The sequence below is a fragment of the Drosophila rhopaloa genome, unplaced genomic scaffold (genome assembly GCF_018152115.1).
Source record: "Drosophila rhopaloa isolate 14029-0021.01 unplaced genomic scaffold, ASM1815211v1 contig_2, whole genome shotgun sequence".
Classification (NCBI taxonomy): domain Eukaryota; kingdom Metazoa; phylum Arthropoda; class Insecta; order Diptera; family Drosophilidae; genus Drosophila; species Drosophila rhopaloa.
Window position 1 is genome coordinate 23,208,283 of NW_025335083.1, and position 20,717 is coordinate 23,228,999.

Here is a 20,717-nt window from a genome sequence, read left to right on the forward strand (position 1 = left end):
GCCTGCTTTGTAATGGAAAAACTATTACTAACTGTCAACCCATTTGTTTAATGATTTCCTGGCATTTCCCTCCGTTAAGGTGTCTCTTGATGATTATCTAGTGGCCTTTATTTGTCATCATGCACCATAAAATGTTTATCATATTCATTAGTGCAAATCTTGTATTGCCTTCAGCCCATAAACATCCGGGGACAAGGACAAAGCCTTGGACATAATGGCAGGCTCATTGCTTATGCCAAACACGCGCCCAATTACAAGGATATTTCGCAGCCACCCCCTCAACCTTTTACCCCCCTTTTACGGCTATAAAAAAAGAACATAATAAACTAACTCATAAAAGTCAATAAACTGTCAAATGGCAAAACATTTACATCACTTAAGCATAAATCTCTCGTCCTTCCGTACACTTTGTCCTGTGCATCCTTCGGGAAGTTATCGCGTATGAAAAAATGGGAGGATGCGAGTGCCATTTACATAAGCCCACAAACTCACCCAGCTATAAATGATCATTAACGCAATCGGCCATAATAACTTATTGTATTTTATTTAACCTTTATTTCTCCGTGTGAAAAAAAAAAAAAAACCGGAAATTGTTACGGGTCAGTGGGAATCTGCCCGCAGACGTGACAACGTGAAACAAAAATAAGCAAATTATGCCACACAAATAAATACAATTCATTCCGCTCGTGTTTGCCGGGCAATTCATTGTGTGAATGTGCCACGCCCACATCTGCCTGATTGTAGATTATTAACACACGAATTATTGGCCATTTTTCAGTCACACCCAAACAATGGTGAAAGGCTGCATTTCTGGGTTTAATCGGAGGTAATCTGAAAAATAGTTTCCAGTATAAAGGGGCTTAAGGGAGTTATTTTAAGCAAATTAAATTATTTTATAAATTAAGAAAATTATTTGGAAAGACTTACTTAACAATAAATAAAAAAGATTTGTAGTTAAAATTTTATTTCCAAACTTATTTAACTTGTTGCATAAAGTAATAACTACATAAAATGTTGGGCTCAACATATTTTTAACACCAATTAAATGGTCTCTTCCTTTAATATGCACAAGTCAATAAGAACAATCAACAAAAGTTGAGTTCAACGGGGCCTTGTCTGTCTTGTTGCAACATATGAAATTAATCGGCTTGCCGCAACAATCACTTAATGGTCGATATATAAGCCCAGCCCATATCGGCCACGCCCACTTTAAGTCATAAGTTAACCAACTGATCAAAGTCGGCCAGAATGGTGGAAGATGACAGGGGCAGTTGCAGTTGCAGTGGCAGTTGCAGTTGCAGCTGCCATCCCCAGTTGCACTTGCAATCTTTCATTATTTATTATTGTTTTTACTTCACCGGACTCGTCTTTTGCCGGGCAATTAATGGGATTTTTCATTCTCATATATGGGTAATGTGTACACTGGGCGGCATTCAGTGGGTGGTATAAAATCAGTAAACATTATTACCTGGCCATCAGAAGCAGGGATACGGGAAAGTTTGCGGGTCAATCCCGCCTCGTCTCTTTTCAACTGTTGTGTCCGTAATCGTTTCGGTTTATTTTAATTAAAATTTACAATTAATACTTAATGAGTCGGGCGAGTGACATCAACAACAGCAGCAGAAACAGCAGCAACTGCTGCAACATCAAATTGAATTTCCCTTATAAGACTGTTTGTGTGAGTGGCATGTGGCATCAGCCAATGTGCATGATAATTTTCCGAAAAGTAATTTCTACCCACACACACACACATGAGCTCAGATTGAATATATGTACACATATACAGGTATTTAAATAAATATACCTGAAAATATCGTCTCTTTTACCCGCATTTTTGGGTTCTTTCTCTATAAATAATTGAAGTCTGTCGGCATATTTAATTGATGAAAATGCAAGAAAAGTGTGAAAGTCGCCGACAGTTTCCTCTTGGTCCTACAATCGTTCCATCTGTTTTCCCTTATACAATATTCATGCTCAAATTGTCAGAATTGATTACGAACCTCTGAAATTATATTTAGCTAATTGAGATGGAAATTTGTCGAAATTTCCATGACAAAGACAACTTTTGAGATAAATTTGGTTTAAGTAGGAGAATGTCAATTATTAATTGTAATAATGCCATGCAATTGAGCTTTTATGACTTGAATCTTTTAACCAATATACACTGTACTCGATACGATATTAAGATTTAATAAAGATATAAGGCCTAACTATAAAAAGTATTACTGAAATTATTTTAAACATCATTTATTTTATTAGATACATTTATCTAGAGTAGGTAAAATCATTAAAGTCATAGGTGATGTTTTTTAAGTAATATGAGAACAGCTTTCAAATGAGATTTCCAGAAAAGAGTTGAATACTATTCAAGCCCTTTATAAACCTTTTATTATTTAACCCTAAAGGTATACTTGTGAATGGCCATTTGCACGATAACCATTTCCTGTAATCCAATCACAGCCAAGCTCTGATATCATTTGGCCGAGAAACTTTCCGACTTGAATTAATCCCCAAGAGCTTAGTAGAACACACACGAGTACAACTTTTCTAATTACCATTTGCAGCCTCTACGTCCAAGTTTCGCATAAATAAAGACCCATTGGCAAAGTTATGAACAAATCATTAAGCTGTCAATTTTGTGTAGTTTGCCGATAGGTGTAATAAATGAATGGCTCATAAGTAATTTATGCCCTGGCAAATGAGACCGGGATAAATTTGAAATTGATTGCGAGGACTTTTCCCCTGTTTGTTCGTGTGTGAGTTGATTGAAGTTAAATCTTTGCTGAGGTAACCTAATATTAGCCACATTGAAAAGTTATCAAATTTTTCGGTCTAAACTTTGCCCACACATCTCTGGCTTGAACTGAGCTCAGTGTTTGGCAAAAGGAAAAATTCGGAAAAGCTCTAAACTTTCTCTGCAATTTTTCCGTTTTGGGCAATTAAATGGGAAATTTTGTTTTCAGTTTTCCCCTTACCCAAATCACCCAAATTGATGACAGAAATATCTCCTTTTGCTGTGAAATCGTAACACACGTAACAGATATTGAACCAATGGAAAGTGGGATTTTAAAAATTATTTTATGGCATAGGTAAACAAAATGATAATATCATCGGTTGATCAATTTGGTAACAAGTGTGAAATAAGCTGTGACATCCTTAATAGGCGTGTATAAAGTAAGGCACATGAAACTATTTAAAGCACAGCTCCGATAGCTGAGATTTATATTGAAAAACCATCTGGGAAATAATGGTCTTGCTCATTTCGGTATTCCTGATTAGCACCATAGTTCTGGCAGCTGCCGACGTAAGTAGGACATTACTTGGTATTTTAATTCTACATTACATAATATTTTATAGTTAAAACCGCCTATCTATAGTTATACCTGGAGTTGTGCCGAAATACACAAAGTTCCCGGTGAAGAAGCCAAAGATATCACAATGAGATACAAAATCAAAAACGAAACGGCAAATGTCAAGTGCTTTTTAAAATGTTACTTGGACAGATCAAAAGCCTTGGATAAAATAAGGGAAAGACTGGAAAATTTAAAACACAAGCACAACTGTGATTCCATCAAGAATAACGATAAGTGCGTGGAGTCCTTTGAGAAGTTCAAATGTTTCATTAAAATCGAGGAAAAAGTTCGAGAACTGGGAAATGGATAAATATCCAGTTTAAGAAGTCCAAATGCTTCATTGAATTGGACATCAGAAGCCAATAGAAATTAATGTTAATGCAACAAGTAAAATATATATTTTTCTGTACTTCTATAAAACTGTATTACTTTAATATGCATGAACTGAAGGAAAAATTCGGAAAAGCTCTAAACTTTCTCTGGCATTTTTCCGTTTTGGGCAATTAAATGACAGATATTGAACCAATGGAAAGTGGGATTTTAAAAATTATTGTATGGCATAGGTAATCAAAATGATAATATCATCGGTTGATCAATTTGGTAACAAGTGTGAAACAAGCCGTGACATGCTTAATAGGCGTGTATAAAGTAAGGCACATCAAACTATTTAAGGCACAGCTCCGATATCTCAGATTTATATTGAAAAACCATCTGGGAAATAATGGTCTTGCTCATTTCGGTATTCCTGATTAGCACCATAGTTCTGGCAGCTGCCGACGTAAGTAGGACATCACCTGGTATTTTAATTATACATTACATAATATTTTATAGACGCCACCGACACCGCCTGGCTATGTCGATGGACCAAAAATTGCCAGTGATTGTGCCAAAACACACAAACTTCCCATGAAAGAAGCCGCTGATATCATAATGAAATACAAAATCAAAAACAAAACGGCAAATGTCAAGTGCTTTTTACAGTGTTACTTGGACAAATCAAAGGCCATGGATAAAATAAGGGAAAGACTGGAAAAATTAAAACACAAGCACAACTGCGATTCCATCAAGAATAACGATAAGTGCGTGGAGTCCTTTGAGAAGTTCGAATGTTTCATTAAAATCGAAGAAAATGTTCGAGGACTGAAAAAAGGATAAATATCCTGTTTAAGAAGTCCAAATGCTTCATTGAATTGGACATCAGAAGCCAATAGAAATTAATGTTAATGCAACAAGTAAAATATATATTTTTCTGTGCTTCTATGTTACTGTATTACTTTAATATGCTTAACTGTATTACTTTAATATGCTTAATATGCTTGAACTGTGCTCAGTGTTTGGCAAAAGGAAAAATTCGGAAAAGCTCTAAACTTTCTCTGGCATTTTTCCGTTTTGGGCAATTAAATGGGAATTTTTGTTTTCAGTTTCTTCCCTTACCCAAATCACCCAAATTGATGACAGAAATATCTCCTTTCCTGTGAAATCCTAAATGGGTCAGAAATGTTCTTTCCTGTATTATTTTTTTTTTCGGCTCGGGACCATTGACATATGCAGGCAACTATGAAACCCCATTTTCCACTACCATTTCCCGCACTTCAGTGTCATTGTCTCTGCTGCTGCCGGCTGTATATTTTGACATAGAAAACTTTTGCACCTTGTAACGACTTTTTAAGTGCCACCTCTCGTTTTTTGCACAGGAAAAAAAATTACATAAAGCGCAGCAAGAATGAAATGTGGAGCAAAATGAATATGTAAATCTAGGACTCTATGGTAACACGAAAACGAAATGAAACAAAAACAGGGGGAAAAGCGTTGGAAATGAAAATAAATGTGAATATTTATGTGATTTATATGGAAGGACGCTTCAACTGCAAGCCTCGATTCGCGCTGGGATGTATGTACATATATGCGGTGGGCAACAGGGGGTTAAGTTTCAAGGGTTAAATTTAAGGGAAATCTGCATATGTATGTCAGTTCGTCTGGCTGTCTTTCACGGCTTTGTCTGTCTAGACAAATGGGTAAAAGCTTTAAAAAAAAAACATTACACAGCCCTAACTAAGCAGCTGAAATACCCATAGTTTAGAGCACATTTTAATTGCTTTTCGGTGCCAATAACCGACCCGCGGAATCAATACTAACCAAAACCTCTTTTACCAGCCGCAAATAAACATTGAATACAGCAAAGCATTATGCGCTTATTTACTGAAACCATTGTGCTATTCATTTTACCTTATTTGGCATTTTGGCATTACGCATACGCCGCTTGGACCAAAGCATATTAATTGAACAACTCTTCGGGCAGAAATACCACATCCCACCGCCCTTTTTAACTTTGTTTATGTCTGTTTGGGTTCATGGTTTGGGGAGGGAACGAGTTTTTGTATCATTCCCTTATTATGCAAATGGTTGCTCTTTAAGTGCACTAAATATTGCGCATACGTCGCGTGTGCCAATAGAGCACAAAACCAAAAATTTATTTGGCCCATTTGTATGTGCTTAATTCAATATTTTATTTTGATACAAAGTTCAAATGTAGTTTGCTTTCCGCTGCACTAAATATGCATTGCGGAAAATGTTCGCGAAATTTGGAATGTTAATGAGATCTACTTTTCCCTTGCATGCGAAACTGTTCAAACAACGTCTATGATAAAGTGCTAAAAACAGAGTGCAATATATATTTTTTCTGTGCTGCATTAAAATTAAATATTTGTTTTATAAAGTAGTAGTATCGTTTCTTTTACAATTCTTTAACCGAAAACCGTGAAATCGTAAAGGAGCGTGCATAATACATTTTAAAGTTAAACAGAAACTTGATCTGGGAAATAAAATGTTAAAATCTTTAACACCCAACAACCAAATGACATATGTTTTCCAGTAAATTCAAGAACTTAACCCAAATAAGACTATTATCAAATGACTTTGAAATTAAAAAAAGGTAAGTATGAGGGTATATGCCCTTTCGTTTATTTGTCGAATAATTAATTTAAAATTAATTTGTTTTTAATGGCGCACACTGCGGCAAAGTAAAGCCAGCGAATTGAATGGCATTCCAGGATAATTTGCACATGTGGGCAAACAAATGAAAGCACATTAAAAATGTATAGGTAATTCACGATGCTAATGACATCGGCGGACAAAAGACGGACAGTTAACGGACAATGGAGTTGGCTTCTGAGTGTCGGATTGAATTTCAGGGCAGAACGTAAACAAATTAAGCTATCTGTTTCGCCATTTGATTAATTGCAATGCAATGCAATTTCAATTTTTTGTCCGCACCATCCTCGTGCCTGCCATATCATAACTGTCAGCGTCACGACTGCAGATTGTTCCTGTTTCGATTTTTTTCCATAGTTCAGTTGACAGCGGGACATGAAAAACCCGCTGAAGAATTGACAGCTCATGGCGAACGCATCCCACCTACACTTTTTGGCCATGACTTTGCTTGTAGTTATGGCATTCAATGCATTTCCCTGCTGTTAACAACGAATGCCGGCCACATGCAAATAATTAAGATAACTGCAGGTCCATCTGACAGCAAATGGCATTTATTTTAAATGCAAAAACCGCAACAGGAGCACAAAAAAGATGCAACTGTTAAAAGTAACAAGGGGATTAAATGTGGATCGGAGGTGGAAAGTCATTAAAAATATATGCGTGCAATTTTGATCGGCAACCGCAGAGGATAACTAAAATTTAACATACGTTGGAGGTTTTTAACCAATGGAATGTGGGATAATATGATACAAAATGATAATAACATGGATTGATCAATTTGGTGACAAGTGTGAAACAAGCTGTGACATCCTTAATAGGCGTGTATAAAGTATGGCACATGAAAAACTATTTAAAGCACAGCTTTGATAGCTGAGAGTTATATATTGAAAAACCATCTGGGAAATAATGGTCTTGCTCATTTCGGTATTCCTGATTAGCACCTTAGTTCTGGCAGCTGCCGACGTAAGTAGGACATCACCTGGTATTTTAATTCTACATTACATAATATTTTATAGTTACCACCGCTTACTTATATTTATACCTGGAAATGTGCCAAAATACACGAAGTTCCCAGTGAAGAAGCCGAAGATATCACATTGAGATACAAAATCAAAAACGAAACGGCAAATGTCAAGTGCTTTTTACAGTGTTACTTGGACAGATATAAGGCCTTGGATGAAATAAGGGAAAGACTGGAAAATTTAAAACACAAGCACAACTGCGATTCGATCAAGAATAACGATAAGTGCGTGGAGTCCTTTGAGAAGTTCAAATGTTTCATTAAAATCGAGGAAAAAGTTCGAGAACTGGGAAATGGATAAATATCCAGTTTAAGAAGTCCAAATGCTTCATTGAATTGGACATCAGAAGCCAATATATTTTAATGTTAATGTAACAAGTAAAATATACCTTTTTCTGTGCTTCTATAAAACTGTATTACTTTAATATGCTTTGGAAATCTACGCTTAACGGTTATGTCACGGTATTCGAACTTTTGTCTGATTTTTTCCTAGATTTTCCCTACTCTTCTCGTTCTTGCCCTTTTTCTCATTTTTCAATCATCCTAATTGGCCAGCTTAGAACTGGACATGCCTTAAGCTAGCAACTTGGACAATCAAGAAATCCCCTTAAGAATGTCAAAGCAAAGAAACAGTAAAAAATGAAAGGCAATCTCCCCAAAACCAAAGTAAAACAAAACTCACACACATTTTTATCGCCATAATGCTGCCATGACATGTGCCACAAACAAATTTCGAACTTAAACAATTAATCACACCATTTCACCCACAGAATTTTAAAGTTTAGACACCACTAAAAGCACTTCAAAACAAAAACTACCAAAAATAATATGAAAACATAATGAAAATGAAAATAAACATAAAGTTGGCCAGATTGTCAGCGACAGATGAGGGGGACACTTACACCCCTTAAAAACCAGGGGGTGGGTTTTTTTTAAAGAGGACACTCGTAATTAACGCAATTTAATGCTGCAGAGTCAAACAAGAAAACTCGCTTTGTGCAGTGACCAAAAAATGACATGGCCAGAACCGGAGCTCGGAATTTATTTACAATGGCGAACCGCATGGCAACGAAAATTGTTCATATAACATTAACATTCGATTGTGGGCGGAAGTTGCATTTTACTTTTAAATGCAACGAGGGCAGAATTGTTTTTATTTTTATTTCACAGACAAAGAGAGATCTCCGCACATGCTGCTATTTATGCAAGAAATTCTGTGCAGACACACAGTGGCTCACAAAAAGGGTGGATTGTGGGGGCGTTGGCGCCCGGTGGGTTAACTCATATGATATGCCACCAGAAGCAGAGATACAAGAAATGCACAGAAAGTAAATTTAAATAGTGCCATGGATGCATTCACATGACCCACTTAAATAAATGCATTTTAATTCCCTAAGTCTTGGTTGAGATTAAAATAAAGTTTAAAAGTTGTTTTATATCATACGTTTAATAAATTACCATATAAGTGAGTAAAAGTTTTAGAGCCACTTCCAAAGTATTTTATTAAATTAAAACTTATTTTTTGCAGAAAAACGTAATAAATTAAATATTTTGTGGGTAAGCTAACAAAATTAAAATTATATTTCAGAAATTCACGTCTATATTGCGTATTTTTGCTTGGAGATATTGTTCTTGTAGTGTACCCACATCCGCCTACATTTCTTTTCATTTCCCATTTTTATTTTTCCCACCGCCCTTTCTACACTTCCTCCTCCTCCACACCACCCCATCCGCCCACTTTTGCATGCAGCGTTGTGTCAAGTTTTTAAACGTCAGCTGTGTCTACAGATGGGTTGTGGGGGGGATGGGGGGTTAAGAGGATGGACCGGGGGCTTGGCCCACATTTCTTTGCAGTTTCGGACTGCCGTGCTTTATGCGGATTCATATGTAAATCAAGTGAAAACATCAGGGGTAGTGGAGTTTTTCTCGCAGAGTTGACTTGCGGAAGCCCTAACCGGAAGGTTAAATAAAATGTCATTGGCTAAGACTCTGAAATATTTTCTTAATTCTGGTGGAATTTATCACATGGAACCATTTTCTACAAAAAACTTTTAAACTATTTAACATCTTAAGGTGTAAAAGTAAGGTTTAGATAAAATTTTATTTTAAAATAAATGAAATAAAGGATTAGACTCTAAAAACGACTTTTAGTAAATGTTTTAAATAAAATATATGGAAAAAATGTATATAGTAGGTTCATATGTCTAAAGAATTCTACAATTGAAAAGTAATTTTCCTTATATAAAAACATCGTTTTCCAAATCTATTTGACACATAATAAAATTCAACAAAATTGTAATTGGTTCACACGAAGATCTGACACTTTGAAATCATCAATCTTTAAGTTATCCCGCAATTTATATGCACATAAGCCGGATCAAACTATCTTTAAGACCACAAAAAATGAACTCTCGAATAGGAATCCAAATCCGACACCGAATCAGAGTCGGAATTGCATTTCAAGCGATTCGTGGCGCAAAGTGAATGTAATAAAGCGATTTCTTTACTAAAATATCCCGGTGCTGGCGCACTGCGGATAATTCTATCTGATGCACCACCCCCTTCCCCACCCCCATTCTCCACCCCATTCCTTCACCCCCTTGCATTATTTGCATATGGCCATATGGCTTGTGAATTTGAGTGTGTGTGAGTGGGTGTTTTGGCTGAAAAAGGAATGGAAATTGAGAAAACGAAATGGAAAGCTCTGCTGCAGTTGATTTGTGTTTTTTCTTGGCTTCAGCTGCTATCCACCAAATCCACCCAACTCCCTCTATTTTTGCGATGTTTCAGTTGTTTTTGGCGTCTTATCAGGCTATTCTTTGTTCGGGAGAACGGAGAAAGGAGAACAGAAAATGAGAATACGAATACGATTGCGAATGCGAACTCTAGACCGTAATCGAAACCGAAACCAAAACACTGATGAGCATTGTTTTCAATTCTGATAGAGAAGCTTACTCATTATCTTCGCAATGCCAGTGAGTTGGTCTACTCAAAAGAGCTGTGAAAACAATGAGCGTAGTTGGTACTATAACTGAAAAAGAGAGCAAAGATAAGTCGCTGAGTCAAGTTTCAATTGCAAAAATGTCATATGGCAAACTAAGAATTTCTGATTCAAGCAAACTTATCAGTTCAAGGCATTTAACGGTACCTAGATTTGTATACCCAGGTACGTACCAATGTAACAAAATGTGGTACTTTTAACATTACCTAGGTTAAGAAATATGTGTCTAGTCTTTATCTTAACCAGGTATTGATTATTTTATACCTTACAGAAAAACACAGCTATTTAGTTTTGTTTTTGATTTAACTTAATGCCGTAGTTCAATGTGCATTAGTTTTGTATATGTATATGGGCATAAATATAGCACAATTTTACTGCAGCTTAAAGATAAGCCTACTCCGCCGCATTTGCACATTATATCGCATATTTCGTTATGATTAGTTCATTTATTACACACAGCAAAAAACAAGAACAACAATGTACAGTTTCTTATCAAAGAAGGTCGTACCATACACATATTTATACAAATACATATATTGGGAAAGAAAACTTGCAAATCTATAATTTTAAAATGAGTATGATGTTGTATTTGATTTAATTTTAATTGATTCATGATATAAATATTTCCTTACCATACAATAGAAATTTTGTTTCAGATTCAGAAACATAGCTTATTGTTTACCGATCGAGGGTCAATCAACTTGATTTCGTTTAATAAAAAAAAATTAGTCTGTTTAGCTGCCCTGTTAACCAAGCCCCTCTGTTATCCGCCAGTTAACAGATTTTGTTGAAGCTAAAGTTTTCTGCTGTACATCTCTTAATTTTTCCATCTTCCTCTCATTTTCATCAAAGCGGAAGATGCAATCAAAGCAAACAAAAGGAAACAATAATAAAAAAAGGCCTACAAAAAGAGCGACTTAAGGCCCACACAAAAGATCATTATCAATTAGATTACAATAAATGAGAAAATTGTGAACTTGAGGTTTCCGCTCAGAGATTGCACATTTATGATTTTCTCCATTACTTTACTATTTTTAGAAAAAGTAGTAATGACTGGGCATAAATAAGACCAAATTTACTCAAAAGCTTGTAAGAATTGTAAATATTAGCAAGAAAATAAGCTGTTGCTCATGGATTACTCATAATACGTCTCATTTTTTTTTATTCTGAGGCAGGGGTTATGCCTTTGTAATGATTAAAAATTTAATTGAATTAAAAAAAACATAACGAAAGTAAAACAATCCAAAAATATTAATTTAAATTTAAATTTCTTTATTTTAAATTACATTACAATAAGAGAGGGAAAACTGAGTCGCTCGTCGTGCACTCTCTTCAGTAATTCAAGGTTAAATTAGGTTGATTCCGCTACTGAATTTTAGCGGGAATCTCCACGCAGATGATGTCCGCACTATCCTGATCCTGCAACTCCCATTTTACCAGGACAGAGACCTTGGGATAGGACTTCAGGACAGGCAGGGTGGCCGTATAGCGATAGGACTCTCCCTTCTCGAGGGGGCACTTCAGTCCGCTGTCGACACAGGCATCCGGATTGGCCAGCGGGAAGGGCATCTCGATGCCCAGGACTTTGCCATGGACCACCGTCTTAACCGCCGAAGCCTATCAGCAATTTTTATAAAAAGAAAATAATAAAATATAATATATTTTTTAAGAGACACAAAACCATACTATTTTTCTGAACCACTTACCTCCTCGGCCAAAGCGAAATCGATGGAGAAACTGACCGTCGTGTTTCTCTTGAGGATGCACTCCGCCTTGGTGGTGTCACATCCCTCGATGGCCACCCTGGTGAACTTGCCCGTCTTCGATCCGCAATCGCTGAACTCTAGGGCTCCCGCAAAGGCCACCAAAACAGCGCAAGCAATTACCGCGTACCTCAGCATTTTCCTCTAGTTAATTGAATTACAAGGTAAATAACAGACGGTGACGTTTCCGTTGAATTTTTGCTTATGCTCCTTTTTCACCCCAACGGCGCTACGAATCTACTAAATCTGGACAGCCCGAAGACCAAGTCAAAGCTTCTTACGGAACTAAAAGCAGCTGCGCGCGACGACTCAGAAGGGAAAGCTTTCTCCGCCGATTTCTAGCGCTGATGGTAACTATCGATTGAAAAGTATGTATAATTAGTAGATGTTTTAATAAGCTAAGTTTGGAAAATAAATAACTTCAAATTCAAACATTTCAAGATACGAATATTACAAGTTTATACAAGCTAAAGTATGACTATCCTCGCCATCTTATTTCCTGAAAAAACAAGAAGTATTTTTTACATAACCAATGTACTGCCTTTTTTTCCAACAATTTAATTAAATTATCTCTTTAATAATCATTAAAAAAACAGTTAGAAATATGTATTTTATAAATTCTAGTAAAATTATTGTGGCTCTCAACCACTACATATATTTTTCTCAAATGTATCTATCTTTCAACCAATAAGAAAACATTTCATGGTCAAACAAAAATGGTTGTCAATAGAAAATATTTTATTGCCTACTTATGGGCATATTTTCTACATTTGTATAATTGCTTAAAATAAAAGATATGTTAATATGTTTTTTTACCTTTCGCTAATAATAAAACATAATTAGGTTGTGTAATTATTAAACACATAATATTAACTTACATTTTCACAAAAAATATATAGCAAAATAAATTTATTGTTTTATAAGAAGTAGCTACATTAATTTAGATACAAGCTAAAGAGAGAGCACTGGAAAGCTTTTCTTCACCCCCGCGATAAATATCGATAGCCGACCGGCAAAAGCTTTACCTACTTCAGCTACTTTTTGCAAATGCCGCACTAACGTGATTTAGTATTCTCTTGAGGCCAGCGGCGATTGGCAACGACATTTCGCAATTACCAATTGCTATTTAACGGGAAAGATAGTTCAGCTATTTAGTGCATTTAACAATGTCGCAGATCTGTAAGCGCGGTTTGTTGATCAGCAACCGATGGGCGCCCGCCGCCATCCGCTGCAAGTGAGTAAGATAGGGAGAGGGGGAGCTAATCCGGTGTGGCAATGGGGTAGAAAGAGACAAAAAGCCACTGAACACGTTGCAGATGCAGCGGTGTCATTTGCCAAGGTCATTACAGTTGCCGGTCGAAATCGCATACGTATATTTGTGTTTGTTTTCTCCATCACTGCATAATTTGTTTGTCCTTGCGAATTAGTTCTCCGGATTTAGCGTTATACTATATCTGTTCTCCGGATTATTGTTATATCAGCGCAGGGGCTTTACATTTCATCATCGTTTTCGGTGTATGAATCTGAAATATCTGCTCTCCAGCTGTTTTTTTTATCTTGACGTCTAATATTTGCATACACTTTGGGTTCTCTACTATACTATATAGAGTAATTTATTTTTAAAGCCAATTTCATGACGCTCCATGCTATTTGTCTATTTTTTTCTATTTTTTCTTCCGCTTGAAAGAACATTCTGAAACCACATGATGAATAGGTTAAAAGATAATGAGTTCTAAATGCGGTACAGAAAGCTTGAACAGTTTTTATCAATTTTAAATAGACTTTTAGAAAAATTTAATAGACTTTTCACTATTATTTGCAAATACATTTTATATTAATAGTTTTTTATTCGAAATTCTATCTATGTCCTAAAGACTTCCATAGACTTCTTTAAGAACATTAAATAAATATAAATAAATTTACAGCAACGAAAAAAACTTCAAAAATTCCAGTAAAACAAAATTATTCAGTTAAAATAGTCGATTTTCAGCATTGCGTTTTGAGCAGAAGCATTGTGAAAACTGTGAAGGATATTTTTCATGTATGGAGCAACGACCCGGGACATCGAACATGCCAGACGAAAAGAGCGTAGGGTATTCGTGGTCATATCACGCTTTTGTCGCGTGTTTTGATTTTTTTTATGGAACTTCTTGAATTCGGTTTGTTTTATCGAACTGCGGAAGGTTCCTTTTAGAAATCAAACAAATCAGATACGAAGACAGGTGGAACCTAATTAAAAAAGTTTAATTAAGTTTGAATATTTCCTCGATTCAGTTCGGCTATGAATAATGAGAAAGAGACTCAGGAAGCCGGCTACGTCAGCAAACAATCATCGACCTTATCGCTGACGTCGGCTTTAATGGATCTATATTGTGTATTTTGTAAATCGTCGACCGAGTTCCCATAATAACATGTTTACAGCTGATAAGAGGGGGTCCAAAATGTCGTTGGGGGTATGAGGTGTTAACATTGGGGGCGAAATCTAAGAAATCCTCCAGATGACTTTCAAACTTTAGTCACGAAAGCGAAATGATAAATGATAGCCACAAGTGGCAGACGGGGATGAGATAACCCACTAAGAAGTTTTTTAATCTACCAATTAAATTTATACCAGATAAGAACGTAGTGGGGTGTATGATTATACAAAGGTTGAAGGTTGGTACTCAGAAAGTGAATTATTTCACTTTTAAGGAGACAAATTATATATACACAGAATTTAAAAAAAATAATTTTTTAACTTTTTAACCTCTTAGTATGGTTTAAGGTTACAATTTTAAAGAATTGAACTATTTGTAGTTTTGTTTTTTAAGGGCTACTGTTTATTAAAATTACTTCTGTATTTTCAGATCATCATGGTTCACAGAGGTGCAAATGGGACCTCCTGATGCCATTTTGGGAGTCACAGAAGCTTTCAAGAAGGACAAGAACCCGAAGAAGATCAACTTGGGCGCTGGCGCCTATCGCGATGATAACACTCAGCCCTTTGTGCTTCCCAGTGTGCGAGAGGTGGGTTCAGATCAATAGTATATCCAAAAAAAGCCATATAACATTGTATGTTTTATAACCAGGCCGAGAAGAGAGTACTGAGCCGCAATTTGGACAAGGAATACGCCACCATTATCGGCATTCCCGAGTTCTACAACAAGGCCATTGAGCTGGCTTTGGGCAAGGTAAATACTTTCTTTATAACTATGAAATATAATATAATGATTGATCGACTTGCCATTTTAGGGATCCAAGCGCCTGGCCGCCAAGCACAATGTCACCGCCCAGTCCATCAGTGGAACTGGAGCTCTGCGCATCGGAGCTGCCTTCCTGGCCAAATTTTGGAAGGGCAACCGCGAAATCTACATCCCATCCCCGTCGTGGGGCAACCATGTGGCCATTTTCGAACACGCCGGTCTGCCGGTGAATAGGTATCGTTACTACAACAAGGACACCTGCGCCCTGGACTTTTCGGGACTGATCGAGGATCTGAAGGTGAGAAATAAGACTACCATTCAAGTTTCTAAATTTAATACTTACCAAAATCTTTCAGAAAATCCCCGAGAAGAGCATCGTTCTCCTGCACGCATGCGCCCACAATCCCACTGGAGTGGATCCCACATTGGAGCAGTGGAAAGAGATCTCGGCGGTGATCAAGAAGCGCAACCTCTATCCCTTCATCGACATGGCCTATCAGGGATTCGCCACTGGAGACATTGATCGCGACGCCCAGGCTGTTCGCACTTTCGAGGCTGATGGACACGACTTCACTTTGGCCCAGAGTTTTGCTAAGAACATGGGATTGTATGGGGAGCGTGCTGGCGCGTTTTCCGTGGTTTGTTCCGACGAGGAGGAGGCTGCCCGTGTGCTGTCCCAGGTCAAGATCCTGATCCGTGGTCTGTACTCGAACCCCCCGGTTCATGGCGCTAGGATTGCCGCCGAGATCCTGAACAACGAGGACCTGCGCTCCCAGTGGCTGAGGGATGTAAAGCTGATGGCCGATCGTATCATCGATGTGCGCACCCAGTTAAAGGACAACCTGCTGAAACTGGGTTCCAGCCAGAACTGGGATCACATCGTCAACCAGATTGGCATGTTCTGCTTCACGGGCTTGAAGCCCGAGCAGGTGCAGAAGTTGATCAAGGAGCACAGCGTCTATCTGACCAACGATGGCCGTGTTTCCATGGCGGGAGTCACCAGCAAGAATGTCGAGTACCTGGCCGAGAGCATACACAAGGTCACCAAGTAGGGTGGAGCTACCAGTGAACCAGTGGAGATCGAAGTAGAGATGGAGTTTCAGTAGTACCTAATTATCGGCACCTGTACGAATTTTCCGGCACCAACGAAATCAAGAACTCTAGATAAACCAATGCATTTTGCACACACTCTATATCTCTGTATATAAGCTAAATGATCTGCCTTTTCTAAAGTAAAGCATTTAAAATGTTAGAAAATACAAATGGATTTCAATGAACTTGAGCTGTGCTATTTCTTAAAGTTTAATATGTAAAAATTATACTTTTTAAATATTTTGTATGGTTAATTACAGTCAAAAAGGGGATACTTAGCTGTACTCTAGTAGATCGGACCACAAAATTGATTCAAAAGCAACTTAAGGACTAACAATGGTATGAAAGCTGTGTTTTGTCAATTTTCATTAAGTTTTCATATTTTACTAGCATCCAATTTTTATATACAACTAGGATCACGGTTTGTTATAACGATATCTTAACTTATCGCTCGGTTCGCAGTATTCCTTGATAATGAGCTTGCACAGGAATATGTGGAATACTATGATTATTGCACACACGGAAACCCAGAAAAGCGTCGGCAATCCTCCCAGTTGATGTCCATGCCGATGCAGGGCAATTAGATGCTGCTCATGGGCGGGAGCTGCAAACAAACATGAAAATAGTGAGAATGATATTCGATTGGTATTCTTGTCCAATATCTACCTTCGACGACTTCTTTGACGTGGATGGCATGGTGCAGCTCTTCCATGTGCTGTTTGTCTTCTGTTATGTATAATATTGCTGTCAGGGGCTCAGTCAGTTTAACTGGGAATTGTCGTCGATTTGGCCTGAGAAAATGAACCTTAATTAAATTAAATTACTTTAGGATAAGTTATAGATTCAAATTACGTGAGCAGCACGGGCTCATCTAGGCAGCCACCATCGCAGGCGTAATAGCTCCTATCGGAACGATCCAGCGCCACATTAATCACCGCCTTGTTGTCATCCTTTACAATGATGGTGACATTGACATGGGTTTTATTGCCGTAATTGAGGCGCCTGAAGTGGAAATCCCTGTGCAGAAACTTCGGATGGATGTTGCACTCCAGGTGCTGATTGCTAAAACGAAAGCTGCCAAAGCTCAAGACCATGCCTTGGATTACGCCCGATGCTCCAGCTCGTATGAGATTGTGGCAGCCTTGCTTTTCCAAAGTTAGCATCCATGATGTAACCAGGGAATTTAGCTGCTGCAGATTGGACATCTCTCGCCAAAGATTCTCTGCCTGCAGCGTGTGGTACGAATCGTAGCATCCTTCGGCGTAGGTCAGAGCCTTTGCTATATCCTCTTTTTTAGAGCCACCCGACTCTTCAAACTCAAAGCTGCGCACCTGCGAGAGAACGGCATACATAGTGGCATTAATGCGATCGCCATTTAAGCTGTTCTCCGCCTTGGAAGTGCTTATCGTAAAACCTGTGGCCCACAGATCCGTCCACACATCGATGTGCTCTTGGCGATAGGTGTTTATGCTGTTCTGGGAGCCCGGATTCGAGGCCTTGGAGCCGAGTTTTTGCAGAAGCTTGGTCATCGCCTGTGTGGCCTGCTGCCCGATGGTTTCGCTCAGGTCCATGACTTGAGACTCCGGCACTGGTTTGGAGTATTGCACTACTATGGGGTATACAATGCGCACTGTGCCACGCTTCCTCAGCTGCAATTTGGAATCCATTTGGGGCTTCACTATGCTTATTACGATGGATTTACTGGGATTGTCTGGCAAAGGCTGTAGTACGCCCGTCAGCACCTCCAGTTCGGTGTAGGTGAACATTCCAACTGAGGCGGGTTCACTGAAAAAGGTTGGGCGTTAGGTTGTTCTATAAACAAAGGAAATATAAGGCTATTGCCTTTTTTAACAGATAGAAATCCAACCTTAGAGCCACCGTTCGCTTGGTGAGTTTTGGAAGATTGACGCGTGGCATGATTAGCTCTATGTCCTCTATAAGGTTTCTGGTGTTCGTGATCTGCAGCTCCTGCATGAAGATATTCGGCTGCGTGCGATGGGCGTAGTATGTGTAGGAAACAAAGTAGCCAGCGAAGCACTGGAATCGATGGACCATTCCAGTCAAATACTCCACGACAGTGGCTTCCTTTTCGCCACCAGATCCTCCAGAAACGGAAACCACTGGCTGGAAGCGGATGGGCAGCTGCATGGCTCTTCCATTTTTAATGTTCAGAAAGGCGTCGTGAGCAATCTCCAATCCCAGATAGCCGTTTCCAACGTAGGGCGTGAAATCGCGTTCGCCGGGCATTTTACCAGGTGACACGTGACGGATATTCGCATCGAACTCAAAGTTCTGGAGGATGAAGGGCGTCAGCCGATCGTCCATGCACATACTGTGGGGATCTGCAAGAGAAAATGATTAGTTCAGGACGCTGAGAGTGATCTACTCACCCTTCTGTTCGGGGGCACTAAGGAAGATATAGCGAAAGATCGGCGGAATCATATAGAAGACCACACAAACGCAGAAGAGGAGCAGGAACAATCGGCGGTAGGAGGACATTGTGCCCTCCGCCAAGCGCTTCAATCGACGCACCACGTCTCCAGCATCGAACTTGCTTTTCGCTGAGCGGAACAACATTTTCCAGCAGTGTTTTTTCGCCGGAAAATTTCGGAAAATAGAAAAACATTTCAATTCAAGACCATTTTGCGCTTCCCAGTGAACGGCAATTCCTATAGCGATGGTTCTACAGCTTGCCTCAGAAATCGATTTTTTGGATATCGATTAAGCAATGGGGCCCCCTTATTATATTTTATAGCAAAGACTTTGTTGACAATTATATTTGGTTTTTAAATGTGGCTAAATTTTAGTTTAGGTCAACGACAACATATCTTTTTTTGCCTATTCTTGACGATGTCAAACAAATTTATAATTATGTTGAACTAAAGCTAAAATATATGAATGCATTTTAATAAGCTACAAAAGATTAATAATACAGCAAAATAACCTGTGTATCACATAACTGGTTCTAAATAATTTCTTCCTTTTAAATTTTCTAGTAAGTAAATTGATTATTACTGAGAATATTAAAATTCCCGCCTTCTGATTTGAATCCTCTTGAATGGCAAAGTAAGACCGTTCATATGTTAAAGGGTTAATACCCGATAAAAATATTTACTCAATCTATCTTATCAATTTACTTAACTTCAATAACCAAAAACGATCTTAAAATCAAATTTTCATAGAATTAAACGCAAAATATAATGTGTGAAAGCAATATGAAACGAAAGCGACTATATATAGCCGGCCTGGCTGGCCTGGGCCTCATAGTTTTGGTGTCGATCTACAAAAGTGGATCCAATCGTTCATCAGTATCCGTAATCCGCGATTGTTTCTTCTGCGACTTCGCCCACCACCGAAAAGGACCTCCTCCTGTTTTGGAGGTGGAAACGGATGAATACGTAATCTTCAAGGACAAATATCCTGCGGCAAAGCATCATTACTTGGCGATTCCCAAGGAACACTTCGACAGCTTGAAGGCTCTGAATAGATCACACCTGGGATTGGGTAAGATAAGCCACGTTTCAGGTGGTTGGTATCCATAATAATGGTTATTTCTTTTTATCCATAGTTCAACGAATGGAGGCGGGCATGATGGAGTTTTTCAGATCAAAAAATATAGATCCTACGAAAGCGGTTATTGGATTCCACTTGCCCCCATTTATTTCAGTGCGCCACCTACATTTACATGGAATATATCCACCATCAGATATGGGCATTGGAAACCAGATAAGCTTTATGTCTTCATTCTGGTTTAAAAAGGTCTTAAAAACATATGTTCTCTATTGTTGTCAAACTGATTGTTATTGTTTACTTTTAGTCGGAGGATGCAATACGTGAATTGGAGGGAAGGGAGCTGTGAGAGAAATTTTTCATATGGAAGAGCTGTTCTTTTATAATGCAATACTATATATGTAAATATTAACTTTAAGAGATCAACTTACCTGTGACTGACAATTGTTGCATTTAACTGTGACTGATTCCCAGTGATTACAACGATAAGTCAAAAAAGAAAAAATATGTTATGAATGTTCACCATTTATTTTGAATGTAATTGAAATTTAAATTTCGGATGAGATTACCAATTAAAAATAAAATCAAATTTATCATTATAAAACTGAAACTAGTCACATTTTTTGAATAAATGATAGCTTGTTTAAATTTTAAATATTGACATTTGTGTTTAATATTCACAATAATAAAAAATACATCAAGTTGATCGTGACTTATGAGTTTTAATATATAAATTTATGAATTATTTATTAATTTATTTCACGATTTTAACCTTCTCAATTTGGGAATGTGTTAAAATTTATT

The 20,717-nt window shown here is 37.9% G+C and overlaps 7 protein-coding genes across 7 annotated transcripts; 5 read left to right on the forward strand and 2 right to left on the reverse strand.

Annotated features, from left to right (window-relative positions):
* Positions 1-3,236: 3,236 nt before the first annotated feature.
* Positions 3,237-3,762, forward strand: LOC108037412. Its single transcript, XM_017113975.1, has 2 exons — positions 3,237-3,304; positions 3,358-3,762. Exons 1-2 carry the CDS (start codon positions 3,248-3,250, stop codon positions 3,661-3,663), a joined length of 363 nt encoding a protein of 120 aa, XP_016969464.1. The 5' UTR covers positions 3,237-3,247; the 3' UTR covers positions 3,664-3,762.
* Positions 3,763-4,074: 312 nt separating this feature from the next.
* LOC108037410 lies at positions 4,075-4,613 on the forward strand. Its single transcript, XM_017113973.1, has 2 exons — positions 4,075-4,131; positions 4,185-4,613. The coding sequence occupies exons 1-2, from the start codon at positions 4,075-4,077 to the stop codon at positions 4,506-4,508; spliced, it is 381 nt and encodes a 126-aa protein (XP_016969462.1). The 3' UTR covers positions 4,509-4,613.
* A 2,609-nt stretch (positions 4,614-7,222) lies between these two features.
* On the forward strand, positions 7,223-7,776 carry LOC108037411. Its single transcript, XM_017113974.1, has 2 exons — positions 7,223-7,307; positions 7,361-7,776. The coding sequence occupies exons 1-2, from the start codon at positions 7,251-7,253 to the stop codon at positions 7,664-7,666; spliced, it is 363 nt and encodes a 120-aa protein (XP_016969463.1). The 5' UTR covers positions 7,223-7,250; the 3' UTR covers positions 7,667-7,776.
* Positions 7,777-11,617: 3,841 nt separating this feature from the next.
* LOC108037408 (NPC intracellular cholesterol transporter 2 homolog a) lies at positions 11,618-12,416 on the reverse strand. Its single transcript, XM_044459957.1, has 2 exons — positions 12,073-12,416; positions 11,618-11,983 (listed from the first exon to the last, which is right to left on the reverse strand). Exons 1-2 carry the CDS (start codon positions 12,265-12,267, stop codon positions 11,732-11,734), a joined length of 447 nt encoding a protein of 148 aa, XP_044315892.1. The 5' UTR covers positions 12,268-12,416; the 3' UTR covers positions 11,618-11,731.
* Positions 12,417-13,191: 775 nt separating this feature from the next.
* On the forward strand, positions 13,192-16,588 carry LOC108037416 (aspartate aminotransferase, mitochondrial). The gene is made up of 5 exons (XM_017113979.2): positions 13,192-13,363; positions 14,976-15,135; positions 15,198-15,299; positions 15,361-15,609; positions 15,668-16,588. Exons 1-5 carry the CDS (start codon positions 13,296-13,298, stop codon positions 16,361-16,363), a joined length of 1,275 nt encoding a protein of 424 aa, XP_016969468.1. The 5' UTR covers positions 13,192-13,295; the 3' UTR covers positions 16,364-16,588.
* A 164-nt stretch (positions 16,589-16,752) lies between these two features.
* Positions 16,753-19,063, reverse strand: LOC108037415 (uncharacterized protein KIAA2013 homolog). The gene is made up of 5 exons (XM_017113977.2): positions 18,794-19,063; positions 18,271-18,745; positions 17,256-18,188; positions 17,070-17,194; positions 16,753-17,007 (listed from the first exon to the last, which is right to left on the reverse strand). The coding sequence occupies exons 1-5, from the start codon at positions 18,978-18,980 to the stop codon at positions 16,820-16,822; spliced, it is 1,908 nt and encodes a 635-aa protein (XP_016969466.2). The 5' UTR covers positions 18,981-19,063; the 3' UTR covers positions 16,753-16,819.
* A 450-nt stretch (positions 19,064-19,513) lies between these two features.
* On the forward strand, positions 19,514-20,523 carry LOC108037409 (histidine triad nucleotide-binding protein 3). The gene is made up of 3 exons (XM_017113972.2): positions 19,514-19,907; positions 19,972-20,162; positions 20,221-20,523. The coding sequence occupies exons 1-3, from the start codon at positions 19,604-19,606 to the stop codon at positions 20,260-20,262; spliced, it is 537 nt and encodes a 178-aa protein (XP_016969461.2). The 5' UTR covers positions 19,514-19,603; the 3' UTR covers positions 20,263-20,523.
* Positions 20,524-20,717: the final 194 nt, after the last annotated feature.

Bases quoted from the DNA above. Each gene is read 5' to 3' on its own strand.
- LOC108037409 (XM_017113972.2), top strand. From the start codon at position 19,604: ATGTGTGAAAGCAATATGAAACGAAAGCGACTATATATAGCCGGCCTG. The intron at 19,908-19,971 runs GTAAGATAAGCC...TTTTATCCATAG, and splicing joins TAGATCACACCTGGGATTGG to TTCAACGAATGGAGGCGGGC. The intron at 20,163-20,220 runs GTCTTAAAAACA...GTTTACTTTTAG, and splicing joins CTTCATTCTGGTTTAAAAAG to TCGGAGGATGCAATACGTGA.
- LOC108037410 (XM_017113973.1), top strand. From the start codon at position 4,075: ATGGTCTTGCTCATTTCGGTATTCCTGATTAGCACCATAGTTCTGGCA. The intron at 4,132-4,184 runs GTAAGTAGGACA...AATATTTTATAG, and splicing joins TAGTTCTGGCAGCTGCCGAC to ACGCCACCGACACCGCCTGG.
- LOC108037411 (XM_017113974.1), top strand. From the start codon at position 7,251: ATGGTCTTGCTCATTTCGGTATTCCTGATTAGCACCTTAGTTCTGGCA. The intron at 7,308-7,360 runs GTAAGTAGGACA...AATATTTTATAG, and splicing joins TAGTTCTGGCAGCTGCCGAC to TTACCACCGCTTACTTATAT.
- LOC108037415 (XM_017113977.2), bottom strand. From the start codon at position 18,980: ATGTTGTTCCGCTCAGCGAAAAGCAAGTTCGATGCTGGAGACGTGGTG. The intron at 17,195-17,255 runs GTAATTTGAATC...TCATTTTCTCAG, and splicing joins GATGAGCCCGTGCTGCTCAC to GCCAAATCGACGACAATTCC. The intron at 17,008-17,069 runs GTAGATATTGGA...GTTTGTTTGCAG, and splicing joins CGTCAAAGAAGTCGTCGAAG to CTCCCGCCCATGAGCAGCAT.
- LOC108037416 (XM_017113979.2), top strand. From the start codon at position 13,296: ATGTCGCAGATCTGTAAGCGCGGTTTGTTGATCAGCAACCGATGGGCG. The intron at 15,136-15,197 runs GTGGGTTCAGAT...TTTTATAACCAG, and splicing joins TGCTTCCCAGTGTGCGAGAG to GCCGAGAAGAGAGTACTGAG. The intron at 15,300-15,360 runs GTAAATACTTTC...TTGCCATTTTAG, and splicing joins TTGAGCTGGCTTTGGGCAAG to GGATCCAAGCGCCTGGCCGC.
- LOC108037408 (XM_044459957.1), bottom strand. From the start codon at position 12,267: ATGCTGAGGTACGCGGTAATTGCTTGCGCTGTTTTGGTGGCCTTTGCG. The intron at 11,984-12,072 runs GTAAGTGGTTCA...AATTGCTGATAG, and splicing joins ATTTCGCTTTGGCCGAGGAG to GCTTCGGCGGTTAAGACGGT.
- LOC108037412 (XM_017113975.1), top strand. From the start codon at position 3,248: ATGGTCTTGCTCATTTCGGTATTCCTGATTAGCACCATAGTTCTGGCA. The intron at 3,305-3,357 runs GTAAGTAGGACA...AATATTTTATAG, and splicing joins TAGTTCTGGCAGCTGCCGAC to TTAAAACCGCCTATCTATAG.